Source organism: Mauremys mutica, chromosome 12 (assembly GCF_020497125.1).
Source record: "Mauremys mutica isolate MM-2020 ecotype Southern chromosome 12, ASM2049712v1, whole genome shotgun sequence".
Classification (NCBI taxonomy): domain Eukaryota; kingdom Metazoa; phylum Chordata; order Testudines; family Geoemydidae; genus Mauremys; species Mauremys mutica.
This window is the reverse complement of record NC_059083.1, coordinates 65,149,803-65,164,453: the sequence shown is the minus strand read 5'-3', so window position 1 is coordinate 65,164,453 and position 14,651 is coordinate 65,149,803. Positions and strand designations below refer to the sequence as shown.

Below are 14,651 nucleotides of genomic sequence, written 5' to 3'. Positions count from 1 at the left end.
CATCCCTAACCCAGGGGTTTGCAAACCTTTTGGCCTGAGGGCCGCATCGGGGTTCAGAAATTGTATGGAGGGCTGGTTAGGGGAGACTGTGCCTCCCCAAACAGCAAGGTGTGGCCCGGCCCCCGCCCCCTATCCGACCCCCCCCCACCCCAGGACAGGGAGCGGTGCCACCTGGTGGAGCCAGCCACGCATCGCACAGCACAGAGCACCGGGTCAGGCCAGGCTCTGCAGCTGCGCTACTCCAGGAGCTCGCAGTCCTGCTGCCCAGGGCATTGCACCGGCAGCGGAGTGAGCCGAGTCTGCGGAGGAAGGGGAACAGGGGGGAGGGGCCGGGGACTCAGGGGCCGGGCAGAACAGTCCCGTGGGCCAGATATGGTCCGTGGGCTGTAGTTTGCCCACCTCTGCCCTAACCCCAGAGTCAGCCCAGCATCAGCATGCTGAAGGTTCAGTCCACGTGCCTAGAGAGTTCTACAGCGCGCCCCCAAGGACACGTTCTTAGAGGTGCAGCCCAGCCAGCCACTCGGATGGATGGAGCACAGCGTGCTGGGAACCGCAGTGTCCAAGGACAGCCTGCCTGTATTAAAGAAGAGGCTGGTTTCAAGAGGCTCCTTTATGCAAGGTGCATGCATCTCTTGGACATGTGGAAAGCTGCCCTGGAGCTGGTGAGCTTTGGGCACCCCTGGCCCAATGGCAGGGGTTTGCTACGTGACCCTCTGGTGCAGAGCTGTGCTCTCTTTCCCCAGCAGGCTTGCTTGGCCTGCGGTAACCCTGAGGAAGCTGTTTGCACAGTTGTTTACAGTGATCCTGTTGCCTGTAGACTATACCACATCCGTGGCTGCCTCCTGTCACCTACTGCAGGGGTGGAACAGTCTAGCTGATAACGTTACTTCCCCTCCCCCTCCATCCTCCAAGGACCCGCTTCAGAGACAATGTCGTTTGGAACCATCCTCTGCCCAGAACTGCAGAGTGAGGACACAACCTAGCAGCAGGAGGCAGTTACTGCTGGCAAACTGAACCAACCTGCACCTTCTGCTCATCCGTCAAGGAAGCTCGGGGGACTGGACAGCTCAGCCCACATTAGGCACTTATCTGGGCCTATTACCATTGCATTGGGGCCCCCTTCAGTCTGTAATGCATTTATCCCCCAAAACACCCCTGCAAGGGACAGAACTGCTATTACCCCCACTTTACAGATGGGGGCACTGATGCAATTAATCTCCAGCACCTGGCCCATGTCAGCTGACTCGGGCTCCAGAGGCTAGGCTATGGCGGGGCTGTAAAACTGAAGTAGAGACATTTGGGCTTGGGCTGGAGCCTGAGCTCAGGGTTGCAGATGAGCCCAAACATCTACACCACAATTTTACAGCCCCGCAGCCTGAGCCCAGAGAGCATGAATCCGCTGAGCTGGGCCAGGCGCGGGTGTTTCACTGCAGTGCACACTTACCCTGGGCGAGTCGCCCAAAGTCACAAAAAAAGGGTATGGCAGAGCAGGAACTGAACCCAGGTCCCAGCCTAGCAACTTAACCACTGGACCATGCTTCCAGTGGACCGGAAGTAGCCTGTCATCAGGTCAAATCCTGGGTAGGGAAGCGGCAGGAATCAAAGGTTACCACCATCTGATGTTGGCTGCTGTCACATTCAGCGGATAGGCAGTCACAATCATCTATGCAGTGGATGGCGCCCTCACAAGAGTTGTCACTCTCAGAGGAAAAGCCAAGGCATTAACAGACCTGGAGGACTGACTATGCCGTCCTCCACGAGAAAAGATCCCTTCAGGTCAGGTGGCAGGGCACAAGAGAGGAAGGGAGGAAAAGTTGGCATGGCTGCTGCTTATCCTAGAGATAGCTGCTCTTGGGGATTTCAGTCTCCAGGGCTGTCAAAGCAGCATTAAACGAATGCAAATAAATGTAGAGGAGGAATAAAAGCAAGAGACAGATTGTGCACAATAATATTAGGATTTAAATATACATGTAATTTAAAATGCAAATTAGGCACAGCCCTCCAGTGCCTGGCAAACTGCCATGTGGCTTTTGAAGCTATGCAGGTGGAAATTGCTGCTGTACAGCAATCTCAATACAAACTAACCGCTCCCCCTCCCCCTTCACAATGGCAGTTTCACCACAGCTAGCTGCTCCATTTCTTTGGCTTCCTTTCCCTGCGGTTTCTTTCAGAGATGCTGAGCTCCATGTGACAGCTCTCTCCAACCAGCCTCCTTCCTGTATCACACTTTCCTTCAGCAAAGGTGGTGGTGACAGCAGCAGTGGGGGGATAGGGAGGGGAACAGTATGAGAACACAGAGGAGTCACTGACAGCTGGAGCTTAAGGGAAATAAAATCTCAGTAACAAGCTAGAGGCAGGCACAAGGGGTTAATTGCTTCTGGGCTGTTTTCAAGGCTTCACTGTAGGGGTAGCAGGGGGCTGGGGTGGAGGGGAGTTTCCACGAACATCATGTTGCCACGTCATGCGTGACCCAACCTCTGGGAGCATTTCCCAGCTAGAGGAAGCAGGGCATCAATCCAGGTGTCACAACTGCCAAGTGAGACAGGGCAAGAGCCACTGCAGGGGCACAGCTGCAGCAAGCCTAGAGACCTGATAGTTTCACCTCCAGGCAGCCACACATCTCCAAGGGGAACACACTTTGCTCTGCAGTGCAGAGACAACTGGGGAGGATGGCAGTTCCTAGTCCTGGCTGTCGGACAAGAACTCGAGACTGTGTTTGCAGCCCTTGGCTCCCTTGGGCAGGAAGCAGCTGAGTCGCCAAGCTATCATCGCCCTCCAAATCAAAGCTAGGTTCTTTTAGTCACAGGGCCAAATTCACCCCTGGTGTAAATCCATCCCGTTTCCAGCTCCCAGCGGGATGGATTTGTTTAAGGAGAGAGCCTGTTTTTCTCTTGGGTTGTTTCGTTCTGTCTTGGGTCCACGTGCAGCTTTGAAGCCATTTCCTCCCACACCAAACTCAATCCCAGGGAAGGACAGTCTGGGATGACAGGTCTGTCCCATGGCCCCTTCAACACAGATGAGAGAAGCCACCTACCAAGACCCCACTGGGTAAGGGATTATCCAGTTTGTTTTCTGTGCGGCTCAGCCGTGGCCTGCCTCTCTGCACTCACATACAGGCCCTGGGCACATCTCTTCCAGGACGGCACCCCTATTCCAGTCCCCACCCTGCTAGCAGATCCAGTTGTACTACAGCTCGGAGCTATGAAAAAAACAGACCTCATGGGCCTCACTTGGAGTGGTTAGTCCTCATCTCCTCATCAGAGCAGGCTTTCCTGCATTATCACTCTACTAGCTTGGACACAGAGCATCAGCTGAGCTGAGAAGTCCTAGCTTTTGTATCATGGCAACCAGTGGTGCCCTGGGGGCTTTTAAGAGTGGGGAGCAGAGCAGCCCCTACTCCAGCCACTCCTTCCATCTTGGAAAGGGAAGGGAAGCATCTCATTACCCCCCAAAGACTGTGTGTGTTTCAGGGGGATTAAGTAGTAACATCTTCTCAGGGGGTTCAGAGAAACCTCTCTTTCTCCTACCACTGAAGGGACCCCCCTTGGCTCTCAAAGTCCACAGCTTCTCCAGACATCAGCTCTCTGCGCTTTGCCCATGCTCAGCAGGCGGGGTGCCCGATCACCGCCCCTTCCGCCACAGGGCTGAGGAGGCAGGACGCTCCCCCGCTGCCAGGCAGGACAAACAATGGGCAGTCCCATAAAACGCCAGACCTCCGACGGCCCCACTAGGCCACAGCAGCGAGCGCTCCTCCAGAGCGGGCGCTACACAGCCATTCACAGGGGGGCCCTGCCCCACAATGGGGTGTGGCTGGGAAAGTGGCCCAAGGAGCCGTGTTGCATCGGCAGCTTGTAGTTCACAGTGAATAGTGGCTAAGATGTTAGTGGGGGAAGGGGAAAGGTGCTGGGGCTCGAGGGGAGCAGCGGGGATATTGCACTAGCTCTCGAGCTGTAAATCTGAGCTGGGAAGGAGGGACCAGGAGGATGAGCCTTTCAACTCGGTTTCACAGCTCTTTTTTATTGGACTCAGGGCCTCCCTGGGCCTGAAAGCCCCTTTGTATCAATCCCACTGAGCACGGCTGTCTTGTTCTGTAACTCGTACCCCAGACAGCTGTGCTGTTGTGTAAACCTCGCCCTCAGCAGCTGTCTTGGGATTCTGGAGCCCCCTTGGAGTTAAAGACACCCCCACTTCCAAGCAGCTGTCCAGGGATTCTGCAGCTTAGGCGCTGTCTCCAGTCCCTACCAAAGGGCCCGATCCTGCGCGGTGGTGTGCTCAGCGTCAGTGGGAGCGGACAGGGCTCTGTGCCTCGCCGAAGGAGCTCCACGCCTGGCAGGATCAGACCCACCGAGCATCTCACTGAGTGGACGGTCTCTCTGGGGTCACTCAGGTTATGTTAAACCCAGAGCGGGGTGGGGCAAAGTGGATTGGCCCGCAGTGCTTTTACGGCTTATGGTGCTGTTTCTTAGCTGTCACTCAGCCACAGACAATCAAAGTTTGTCTACTGAGATAACTGCAGCTGTCCTAGGCGGCTTCCCCTCCCTCAGTCCCACCAGGGCTGTTCCTCTCTTCTTACAAAGGTTACACACAGTTGGGATAAGGGCGACTTCACCATTTCCTCATTCCACATATTGTAAACTCTGTGGGCTCATGGTTAGCGCAGGGGACTAGGAGTCAGGATTTGTGGGTTCAAAGCCTGGCTCTGCCACTGATTCACCCTCGGGTCTTGGGCAAGTCACTTGCATCAACAACGTGGCCTCTCTTGGTGCCTCCGCTTTTGGGCACCCAACTTGATGTGCTTTGAGCCTGATTTTCAGAAGCCCTGAGCATCCGTAGCTCCCATTAAGGTCAATGGGAGCTGAGCTCCTGCCCCTGCTGCAGCCTGTCCAATGGCCGAGACCAACTCCTCACGTGCTCACACCCAGTTGCTAAAAGACGCTCTTCAGCACCACCGGCCTCATGCCCTAAGCCAGGTGGGGAGGGAGGGCTCGCTAGAGACCAGGGAGTCTCGGCAGGTCAGGAATGGTGGGGGTCAGAGGGAAGCAGAGTCATCAAAGGTACACGGAAGTGAAAGGGGAGTGAGCTGGATGGGGCCCTGTGCAGTTGACTTCATGCAGTTGACTTCCCACAGGGCCCTTCTGGGGCTAGGCTCAAGCCTGGGGAGGGGCCCAGCACAGCTTTGGTATCAGGTAACATGGCTTTCCTGTTGCCATGGAAGCTTTTGAATGGGAGGCCAACTGGAGCAGTGCTAACACCTGAGAGGCCAGGTCCTCAGACCAAGGCACATCTCCGCAGCCCTGGCCTAATGGCAGAATGTGTCCAGCAGCCAATGGCAGAATGTGTGTGTGTGTGTGAGGGGGGGAATAATTCTCCACTTGTCCAAATATTACTACAGGCCAGGTCTTCCCCCAAGCAAAACCACCCTAACAGCCTCTGCTGGAAGCTGTCACTCCCACAACCAAGCAGCCCAGCTTGAGGCACAGAGCAGGGAGGTTCCTGACAGGTAATGGCAGAAGCCACAGGAGGCCTGGACACCCCTGGCAGGGTCTGTGTGCGACAGGCTTGGAACAGGCTCCGGGGTGGAAAGGGGAGGGCACGAAGAAGGCGGCAGCTCTTCTATCGTCTCCAACCACTGTCCCGAGCTAACAAAGCAACTGAATAATAGCGCTGGACAGGCCGACAGACGTTGCCTTGTAAGGAAGTCTGGTTAACTCCTGGCTGGACTGAGCTGAGTTGGGGGGCGAGAGAAGGGCGGGCTGCGTAACTCACTGGCCACGCAAAGACCGCCCAGGGGCCCGTTTCAGCTGTAACACTCCACCCCACAATGGATCCATTTGCGTGGAGAAGAGCAGGGTGAGGCGGGAAGGTCATGGCCTCTGATGCCAAAGCTGCACCTAGCAGAGGAGGGGACTGGGGAATGGAAAAATAATCAAAAAGCTGGAACAGAACAAAATCTCTTTAAAACAGAAGGGGGAGGGGAAATAAAGGCCCCGGCGCCGCTGCAGGAGGGGAGCCAGCTTTAATGCCTAATGCAGGATTAATCAAAAACAAGATAGAGCTAATATAAAACAGGGCTCCAATTTCACAGTGGCTCTGGTCCATGACACAATTACAGCATCTGGCTTCAGGGGCCAGAGGGAAAGAGCTCCTGATTCCTGCTAAGAGAGAGGCTGGGTGGCTGCCCCAGCAGGACAGTAATTGCTGACACAGTACTGGAGTCCCACAAGCGTCAGCACTGCAACGAAACAGCAAGCAACACCGGCGCCATGTCTGCACCTTCCACGTCACCCCAGTGGCTGCTTTTCTTAAGGAGACTCGGTCAAGGCGGGTGGGCCCAAGATTAGGGTAAAAAAAGTGAGCAGTGTCCCATTTTACAAGCCTGGCAAACAGCTGAGGTAAGGGGGAGGGGGCTATTTTCTCATTCTACTGCAATTGCAGCAAGCTTTTGTGATCTCATGGGGCCACTTAATGAAAGTTCCGTAAGACTCAATAAATCCAAGCATAACAGACCCGTGACTACATTCATCCAGACACCAGCGGGTACAAAACCCAGGACCTTCAGCACCAGACCTCACCACGTGAGCTAAGGGAGCAAGAGTTAGCTGTGAACAAGTAGTAGGCTGTTGCCCCCGATTGTGGGACAGCCACTAGAGGGAGACATAGGCAGACATATACTTTAGCCAGGATGTTACACAGGCACGTGCCCAGGGCTCTACTTACCCTCTGGACTCTTTGGAGGGATTTCAACCATTACTGGTTGCGGCTTTGATTCTGGTTGGAGATGTTGACTGGCCAAGGAAGGCTCCAAATTCTCCACTTGCCTGACAGGTGGGACTGGGACCTCTGGAGACTTTGCCACCTGGATTTCTACCCGTTTGGTGGCAACGTCTGGCACAGGGGCACTGGCTGTGTCGGCTTTCCGCTGGGGCAGCTCCGGGATCTTTGAGGTGGGGGCTTCCATCCTCCGGACAGCGGGCTCCTGAGGCTTGCCTATAGTGATCTCAGTCCTTCTTGGGGTGGGCTCAGGGGGTTTGTGCCCCAGCCCCTCTGCTCTCTTGAGGCCGAACCTTGATAACCCTGGAGTGGAGTTTTCCACTTGCTTGGAAGAGATATCAATGGAGATTTCTGTTCTTCGTGACACAGGCTCAGGGAGTTTGGGTCCGGAGAGCTCCACCCTCCTCAGAGCCGACTTAGGCGACCTTTGGCCTGGAGAGTCTGCATGTCTGGCAGGTGTCTCCGAATTCCTGGCACCGAGATCCTGGAATTTCTGTGTGGAGCTGGATACGGTGGACCTGAGGAGAGGGTTCGGGGTCCGTCTTTGTGGCGTGGAGGAGTTTGGAGACTGGTCTACCTCCTCGACCTCAAAAGAGCGCTTCAGAGCTGAAATACATGAACGGAATTCAGAATTTAACAACAGCATCATCTTCATTAGAGGATCACAGCACACTTTACCAATGTTCATGAACCTTCAAGACCTCCCCCGCCATTCAAGAGGTGGGTAAAGATCAGTACCCCCACTGAACACATGGGGGAACAGAGAGCTTATGGAACTCACCCAAAGATACACAGCGAGCCAGTGCCAGAAATAAGACTAGAATCCAGGAATCCCTATTCCCAGAAATCTAACCACTCAACATGGAGGCCTTGCAACTTGAGTATCTTTTACACTTCTAGTACAGGTTGCCACCTTATTAGTATTCTCCACTCACCCGGGGGGTAATGTTTTGTCTCCTGCTTTGCACAGATATAAATGACTTCACAAGGTACAAGGCAGCCTGGAACCAGGACCTAATGGAGGCCTGCTGGCTGGCTTTAGCTTGGTTATATTCCAAGTAGCCAGCCACTGCGATTCCACCTCAAAGGGCGCAGAGGTACACATCCAACTTCTGAGGGTCGAGTGGGTCACTTGGAGCAAAAAGAACAGGAGTACTTGTGGCACCTTAGAGACTAACAAATGTATTTGAGCATAAACTTTCGTGGGCTACAGCCCACTTCATCGGATACATGCAGTGGAAAATACAGTAGGAAGATAGATAGATAGATATACACACACACAGAGAACATGAAACAATGGGTGTTACCATACGCACTCTAACGAGAGTGATCAGTTGAGGTGAGCTATTACCAGCAGGTGTGTATGGTAACACCCATTGTTTCATGGTGTGTGTGTGTGTGTGTGTGTGTGTCTTCCTACTGTATTTTCCACTGTATGCATCCGATGAAGTGGGCTGTAGCCCACGAAAGCTTATGCTCAAATAAATTTGTTAGTCTCTAAGGTGCCACAAGTACTCCTGTTCTTTTTGCGGATACAGACTAACACAGCTGCTACTCTGAAACTTGGAGCAAAGTAATCCAAACCCACCCTCATGAAAGTGTCCAAAACAACTGTAGAAGACCAGGGGGGAGGGATAGCTCAGTGGTTTGAGCATTGGCCTGCTAAACCCAGGGTTGTGAGTTCAGTCCTTGAGGGGGCCACTTAGGGATCTGGGGCAAAAATTGGTCCTGCTAGTAAAGGCAGGGGGCTGGACTCAATGACCTTTCAAGGTCCCTTCCAGTTCTAGGAGATTGGTATATCTCCAATTATTACCTTAGGAAATCCCCGATAAACATACCACTGAGAGAGAAGCTTATGTTATATTTTAATAACAAGGGATCAGACTCTGAATAAATCCTCTGTAACAATACTTTGTATTTCTCAAGAGCCTTCTACCCAAGGATTGCAATGCACTTTTAAAACGTTAATGAATTTAGCTTCACCACAGCCACGGACATGCTGGTGGGGCCTCTAGACACTATTACAGAACCAACCATGATCAGCCTCATTTTACTGATGGGGAAACTGAGGCACAGAGCTGCTAAGTGATTCATCCAGCATTGCACACAGACAGTGAGTTCTGGGTCTCAGGCTTTGGCTACAATGAGAGCTTAGCACAAAGTGCTTTAGTTTAATCAATAGACTGCAGAATGTCTTTACACCACTGCTTTCAGTCATTCGCATACCAGAGCTGAGTAATCAGCCTGTCTGAGAGGCGCTACAAAGCTGCATGTTATTGGAAGTGAAGTTTTTTGGTGGGTCCATCCACATCAATCCATCTCTCTTCCACCAACTATTATTATAAACTCCTCCAACCTGATGATCCCACCCCACATTAGCCCAGGGTCAGCCCCTGTCAGATCCCAGCCTGGTTCGTGTCAGACTGGCCAGGCATGACTGACCCTGCCCACCCCTGGTGTTAGCCCCTGTTAAAGGAATAGGCACCTGAAGATAAGGCATCAACTCCATGGCCCCATACAGTGGGTCCCTGTATGTCAGGCACAGGGAGCAAGAGGTGAACAGCACATGCACAACAGGAAGAAAAGTGGGAGAGGGAGAGAAGAAATCATAGCTACACTCGATTACTTTGCCTCCCTGTGCTACAGTAATGCCCTAAAACCCACTTACTTCACAGCACAGCACCCTTAGCCAGGGGACCAGAGTGCACAGAAGAGAAACAAGCCCTGGTGTCTCCCCACCTGTCACAGGCAATGATAGCGTGGTGGGATGGGTCAACGAGGTGTGGAGAAAGCATCAGCACCAAATCCTGCTTCCCCTCTGTGCATGAGCTCTGTGGGATTGGGACTCCACTGAAATTTGAGAGCAAAAGAGGGTGGAGTCAGCATGCAGCTGCATGAGCCCTTCCAAACCTGATGGATGGATGCTCAGACCAGGAGCAGCTGCCTAAAGCAGCCTTAGCTCCTGCTGGGTCCCCTAGGAGCCTGCTACTGTGTCCCTGTCTCTGCACAATTGCAAAGAGCAAGAGAACTTCAGGACAAATCAGTGTCTTTCTAGTCAGGCAACGGAGTGAGGTCTACTCCCTGCCAGCTCCTCCTTAGAAAACACAGGGCCAGTCTCGGAAGTAGCGGCATAGTGAACAGGGGGGGCCATCTGCCTTTCTGTAATAGGATGGCTACTGAATGGTGCCTGCTGCCCTGCCCCCCAGATCAGGGTGGACTTACTCTTTATCTCAACAACAATCAGGCAAAGAACCAGGTGCTGCAATACACATGTCTGAGTCTGGCCCATGAACAATGACACATACGCTGCTCAGGAGCTGTCCCATCAGCTCGGTCCCATATATCCCAGAAGCAGCGGTGCTTGTCCTGACTATGAGGCATAGAATCATAGTCTTTAAGGTCAGAAGAGACCATTATGATCATCTAGTCTGACCTCCTGCACAACACAGGCCACAGAATCTCACCCACCCACTCCTGTAACAAACCCCTAACCTATGTGTGAGCTACGGAAGCCCTCAAATCGTGGTTTAAAGACTTCATGGTGCAGACAATCCTCCAGCAAGTGACCCGTGCCTCACACTTCAGAGGAAGGCGAAACCCCCCCCCAGGGTTTCTGCCAATCTGCCCTGGAGGAAAATTCCTTCCCAACCCCAAATATGGCGATCAGCTAAACCCTGAGCATGTGGGCAAGACTCACCAGTCAGAATTCTCTGTAGTAACTCAGATCCCAAACCATCTAACATCCCATCACAGGCCATTGGGCATATTTACCGCTAAGAGTCAAAGATTAATTGACAAAATTAGGCTATCGCATCATACCATCCCCTCCATAAATTTATCAAGCTTAGTCTTGAAGCCAGATATGTCTTTTGCCCCCACTGCTCCCCTTTGAAGGCTGTTCTGTAACTTCACTCCTCTGATGGTTAGAAACTTTCGTCTAATTTCAAGTCTAAACTTCCTGATGGCCAGTTTATATCCATTTGTTCTTGTGTCCACATTGGTACTGAGCTTAAATAATTCTTCTCCCTCCATGGTATTTATTCCTCTGATATATTTAGAGAGAGCAATCATATCTCCTCTCAACCTTCTCTCGGTTAGCCTAAACAAGCCAAGCTCTTTGAGTCTCCTTTCATAAGGCAGGTTTTCCATTCCTTGGATCATCCTAGTAGCCTTCTCTGTGCCTGTTTCAGTTTGAATTCATCCTTCTTAAAACACGGGAGACCAGAACTGCACACAATATTCCAGATGAGGTCTCACTAGTGCCTTGTATAACAGTACTAACACCTCCTTATCTCTACTGGAAATACCTCGCCTGATGCATCCCAAGACCGCATTAGCTTTTTTCATGGCCAAATCACATTAGCGGCTCATAGTCATCCTGTGATCAACCAATACTCCAAGGTCCTTCCCCTCCTCTGTTACTTCCAACTCATGCGTCCCCAGCTTATAACAAAAAATCTTGTTATTAATCCCTAAATGCATGACCTTGCACTTTTCACTATTAGATTTCATCCTATTACTATTGCTCCAGTTTACAAGGTCATCCAGATCTTCCTGTATGATATCCCGGTCCTTCTCTGTATTGGTAATACCTCCCAGCTTTGTGTCAGCCGCAAACTTTATTAACACATTCCCACTTTTTGTGCCAAGGTCAGTAATAAAAAGATTAAATAAGATTGGTCCCAAAACTGATCCCTGAGGAACTCCACTAGTAACCTCCCTCCAAGCCTGACAGTCACCTTTCAGTAAGACCTGTTGTAGTCACCTCTTTAACCAGTTCCTTATCCACCTTTCATATTGATCCCCATCTTTTCCAATTTAGCTACTAATTCCCCATGTGGAACCATACCAACTGCCTTACTGAAATGGAGGTAAATTAGATCCATTGCATTTCCTTTAATTAAAATGTATTAATTCCAGAGTGAGGAGAGGAATATGCTGTTGTTCTGCAAACACCTGAATTCCCAGCAGCCAGGTACGTCCCTAGTTCACACACACACTCTCAGGTACTTATCTGGGACCCATCCCTGTGGTATCAAAGCACCACACAGTCTTTAGTAAAAAGAACAGGAGTATTTGTGGCACCTTAGAGACTAACAAATTTATTTGAGCATAAGCTTTCGTGGGCTACAGCCCACTTCATCGGATGCATGCAGTGGAAAATACAGTAGGAAGATATATATATATATATATGGAGGACATGAAAAAAATGGATGTTGCCATACTAACTATAACGAGAGTAACCAGTTAAGGTGGGCTATTATCAGCAGGAGAAAAAAAAACTTTTGTAGTGATAATCAGGATGGCCCATTTCCAACAGTTGACAAGAAGGTGTGAGTAACAGTAGGGCGAAAAATTAGCATAGGGAAATAGGTTTCTACAAAGGCTACTCTCCCCGTTACAGAGGGGGAACTAAGGCACAGAGGCACCAAGGGTACATCTTGATTACAATCGCAATATGTGATTACAGCTAGTGCCAACATACTTGACCTAGATTTAATTTAGCTAGCTTGGGTCCTGGAAGCCATGGCAACACGGGCTGTACGGAACCCAACCAGAAACCTGGTAATTCCTCCCAGGACTAGCCCATGCCATTGCGGCTTACTGTTCTGGGACCCTTGCTAGCTAGATTACAGCTGGCTCTGCTCTGTCATCCTGAGCTGAAATCCCTGTGCTTGCAGTCTAAACATACCCTAAGTGCCCAAGATCACACAGGAAGCCTCTGGTGGGGCAGGGAATGAACCCTGGTCTCCAAGTCCTAGACCAGTGCCCTAACCACTGGACCATCCTTCCCCTGCTCTCTCCTTTGGGAAAAAACTCTTACAAATGTTTTCCTGCCGCAGAGCGTGGATCCCCTGCATTCTGTCTCCTGGGGGAAGCTCTTTGAACGCCTGAACCCAGAGGAGAAGGAAGAGAGGCCTGTGAACTCTTAGTCCCTCTGACACATGTATTTGTCAGAGCAGCAGCCTTCCTGCTTAGCAATGGGAACCATCTGCTCCAGCTCTCTCCAGCATACAGGGTCAGGAAAGCGTTCCACGTGGCAGGAACTCCAGCGCCACTTTGCCAGCGGATTGTAAATGCAGCTGCTGACACGCAGCCGCCCAACCATTCGTTAGTTACGCTTATGTTCAGAAGGTTCCTCCTCCCCTCGCCATGAGCTTGAGTGCTGCAAAGTTAGGGTGACCAGATCACCCAGGTCAAATATCGGGACGCGGGGGGGTGGGGCGGGGGCAGAGGGGGAAAAAATGGCGGCAGAGCAAAAAAAAAAAATCCCCCACCCCCGATTCCTCCTCCCTCCGCAAGCGCTGGAGAGAGGCCCGGGAGACTCAGGGGAGCACGGGGCCGGGGTGAGTGTGAGTCCAGCCTGGCCCCGAGCAGGCAGGACTCAGGCGCGGTATCTGGAGGGAGAGTACGGGGTGGCCTGCGGGGCCAGGCAGCGGCTGTTCTCCCCACCTGGGCAGCAGGACTCGGGAGCAGCCGCTGCTGCAGCTCCCACTGCCGCGGGGGGAGGAAGCGGCCGCTGGCCAAGCTCGGCAGCTGCGGCTCTGGCGCCCACGAACCCCCGGAGCCCGGGCCTGCTGCAGGGCAGCGCGCACGCTGCGCATACCCAGCCCCTGGCCACTTGCGTCTGGGCTGGCTGCCCAGCTGGTGCAATCCCGCGGGCGGCCCTGGAGTGGGGGCAGCAGGCCCCAGCCCCCCGCATCCCGCTCGGGTCCTGCAGGGGAACGAACGGGACTGGACTGCCGATGCCTCCGCCACGGGATTGCATCAGCTGGGCAGCCAGCCCAGACGTGACTGGCCAGGGGCTGAGCGCAGTGTGCGCGCTGCCCCGCAGCAGGCCCGGGCTTGGGGGGTTCGGGCCCGGGCACCAAAGCCGCAGCCGCCGAGCGCCACGTGCTTGGCCACTTCCTCCCCCCGCAGCAGTGGGAGCTGCAGCAGTGGCTGCTCCCGAGTCCCCTGCCCAGGTGGGGAGAACAGCCGCCACCTAGCCCCAAGGGCCGCCCCCCTACTCTCCCTCCAGGTACTGTGCCCGAGTCCTGCCTGCTCGGGGCCAGGCCAGACTCACACTCCCCCCGGCCCCGCACTCCCCTGGGTCTCCTGGGCATGGCATGCTTGGAAAGAGGCGGGGATTTGGGGAGGGAGACAATGGGGCAGTGAGGGGGCGGGGATGGGGGCGAGGATTTGGGGAAGGATCCAATGGGGGAAGGAGGGGGCGGAGTCGGGGCAGGGGAGGGCGCGAGCCCTTCGGGCTCCGGAGTCTTTGCTTGTTTGACCAGTGTCCCGACCTAACATTGGTCGGGACGCGGGACAAACAAGCAAATATCGGGACAGTCCCGATAAAATCGGGACGTCTGGTCACCCCTTGCAAAGTACAGGCCAGCCAACTGCTGGGAAAGCGCGCAGCTGCAAGATAGCACGGGGAGGGTGGGTGTGGGGCTGTGATGGAGATTGCACCGATTTGCTGCAGCAGCTCAGTCTGAGGGGTTTATCCTGCAGGGAGATGGTGCAGCCCTGAACAGATTAAACAGACATGCCCACGTTTGGTTCTGCTATGAGCAGAACCCGATTTGAGGATTGTGGAAGCTGCATGTTTTACTGGCATAATCTGCAGTACCTGGGGTCGCCATGAGCCTCACATTTCAGGAGTTGGGCTGGAGTTTTAGGGCCAATTCAAACGGGCGTACAAGGGAGTTTGCTGATGTCACATCTTCCAGGCCCCTCGAAGTGGGTTTGGATTCCCATTCGGTCATCAACATGACCCTTACACATCAGTTAGGCTGGGTTGGCCATACTCAGAGGTAACACGTACGGGACGAGGGGAAGGGTATGTTACATGTTGATGAGTGGCTGCAAGTCTGGGAAGGGACAAGATGATCCAA

General features: G+C 53.2%; 1 protein-coding gene across 4 annotated transcripts in view; it reads right to left on the bottom strand.

The window, feature by feature from the left end:
- SEPTIN9 (septin 9) overlaps positions 1-14,651 on the bottom strand; it is a 260,626-nt gene that overhangs the window by 107,975 nt on the left and 138,000 nt on the right. For all 4 annotated transcript variants that reach the window (XM_044983495.1, XM_044983494.1, XM_044983497.1 and 1 more), the window contains one exon: positions 6,718-7,377. In XM_044983495.1, the coding sequence (XP_044839430.1) occupies positions 6,718-7,377 (660 nt within the window). The remainder of the gene's footprint in view (positions 1-6,717; positions 7,378-14,651) is intronic.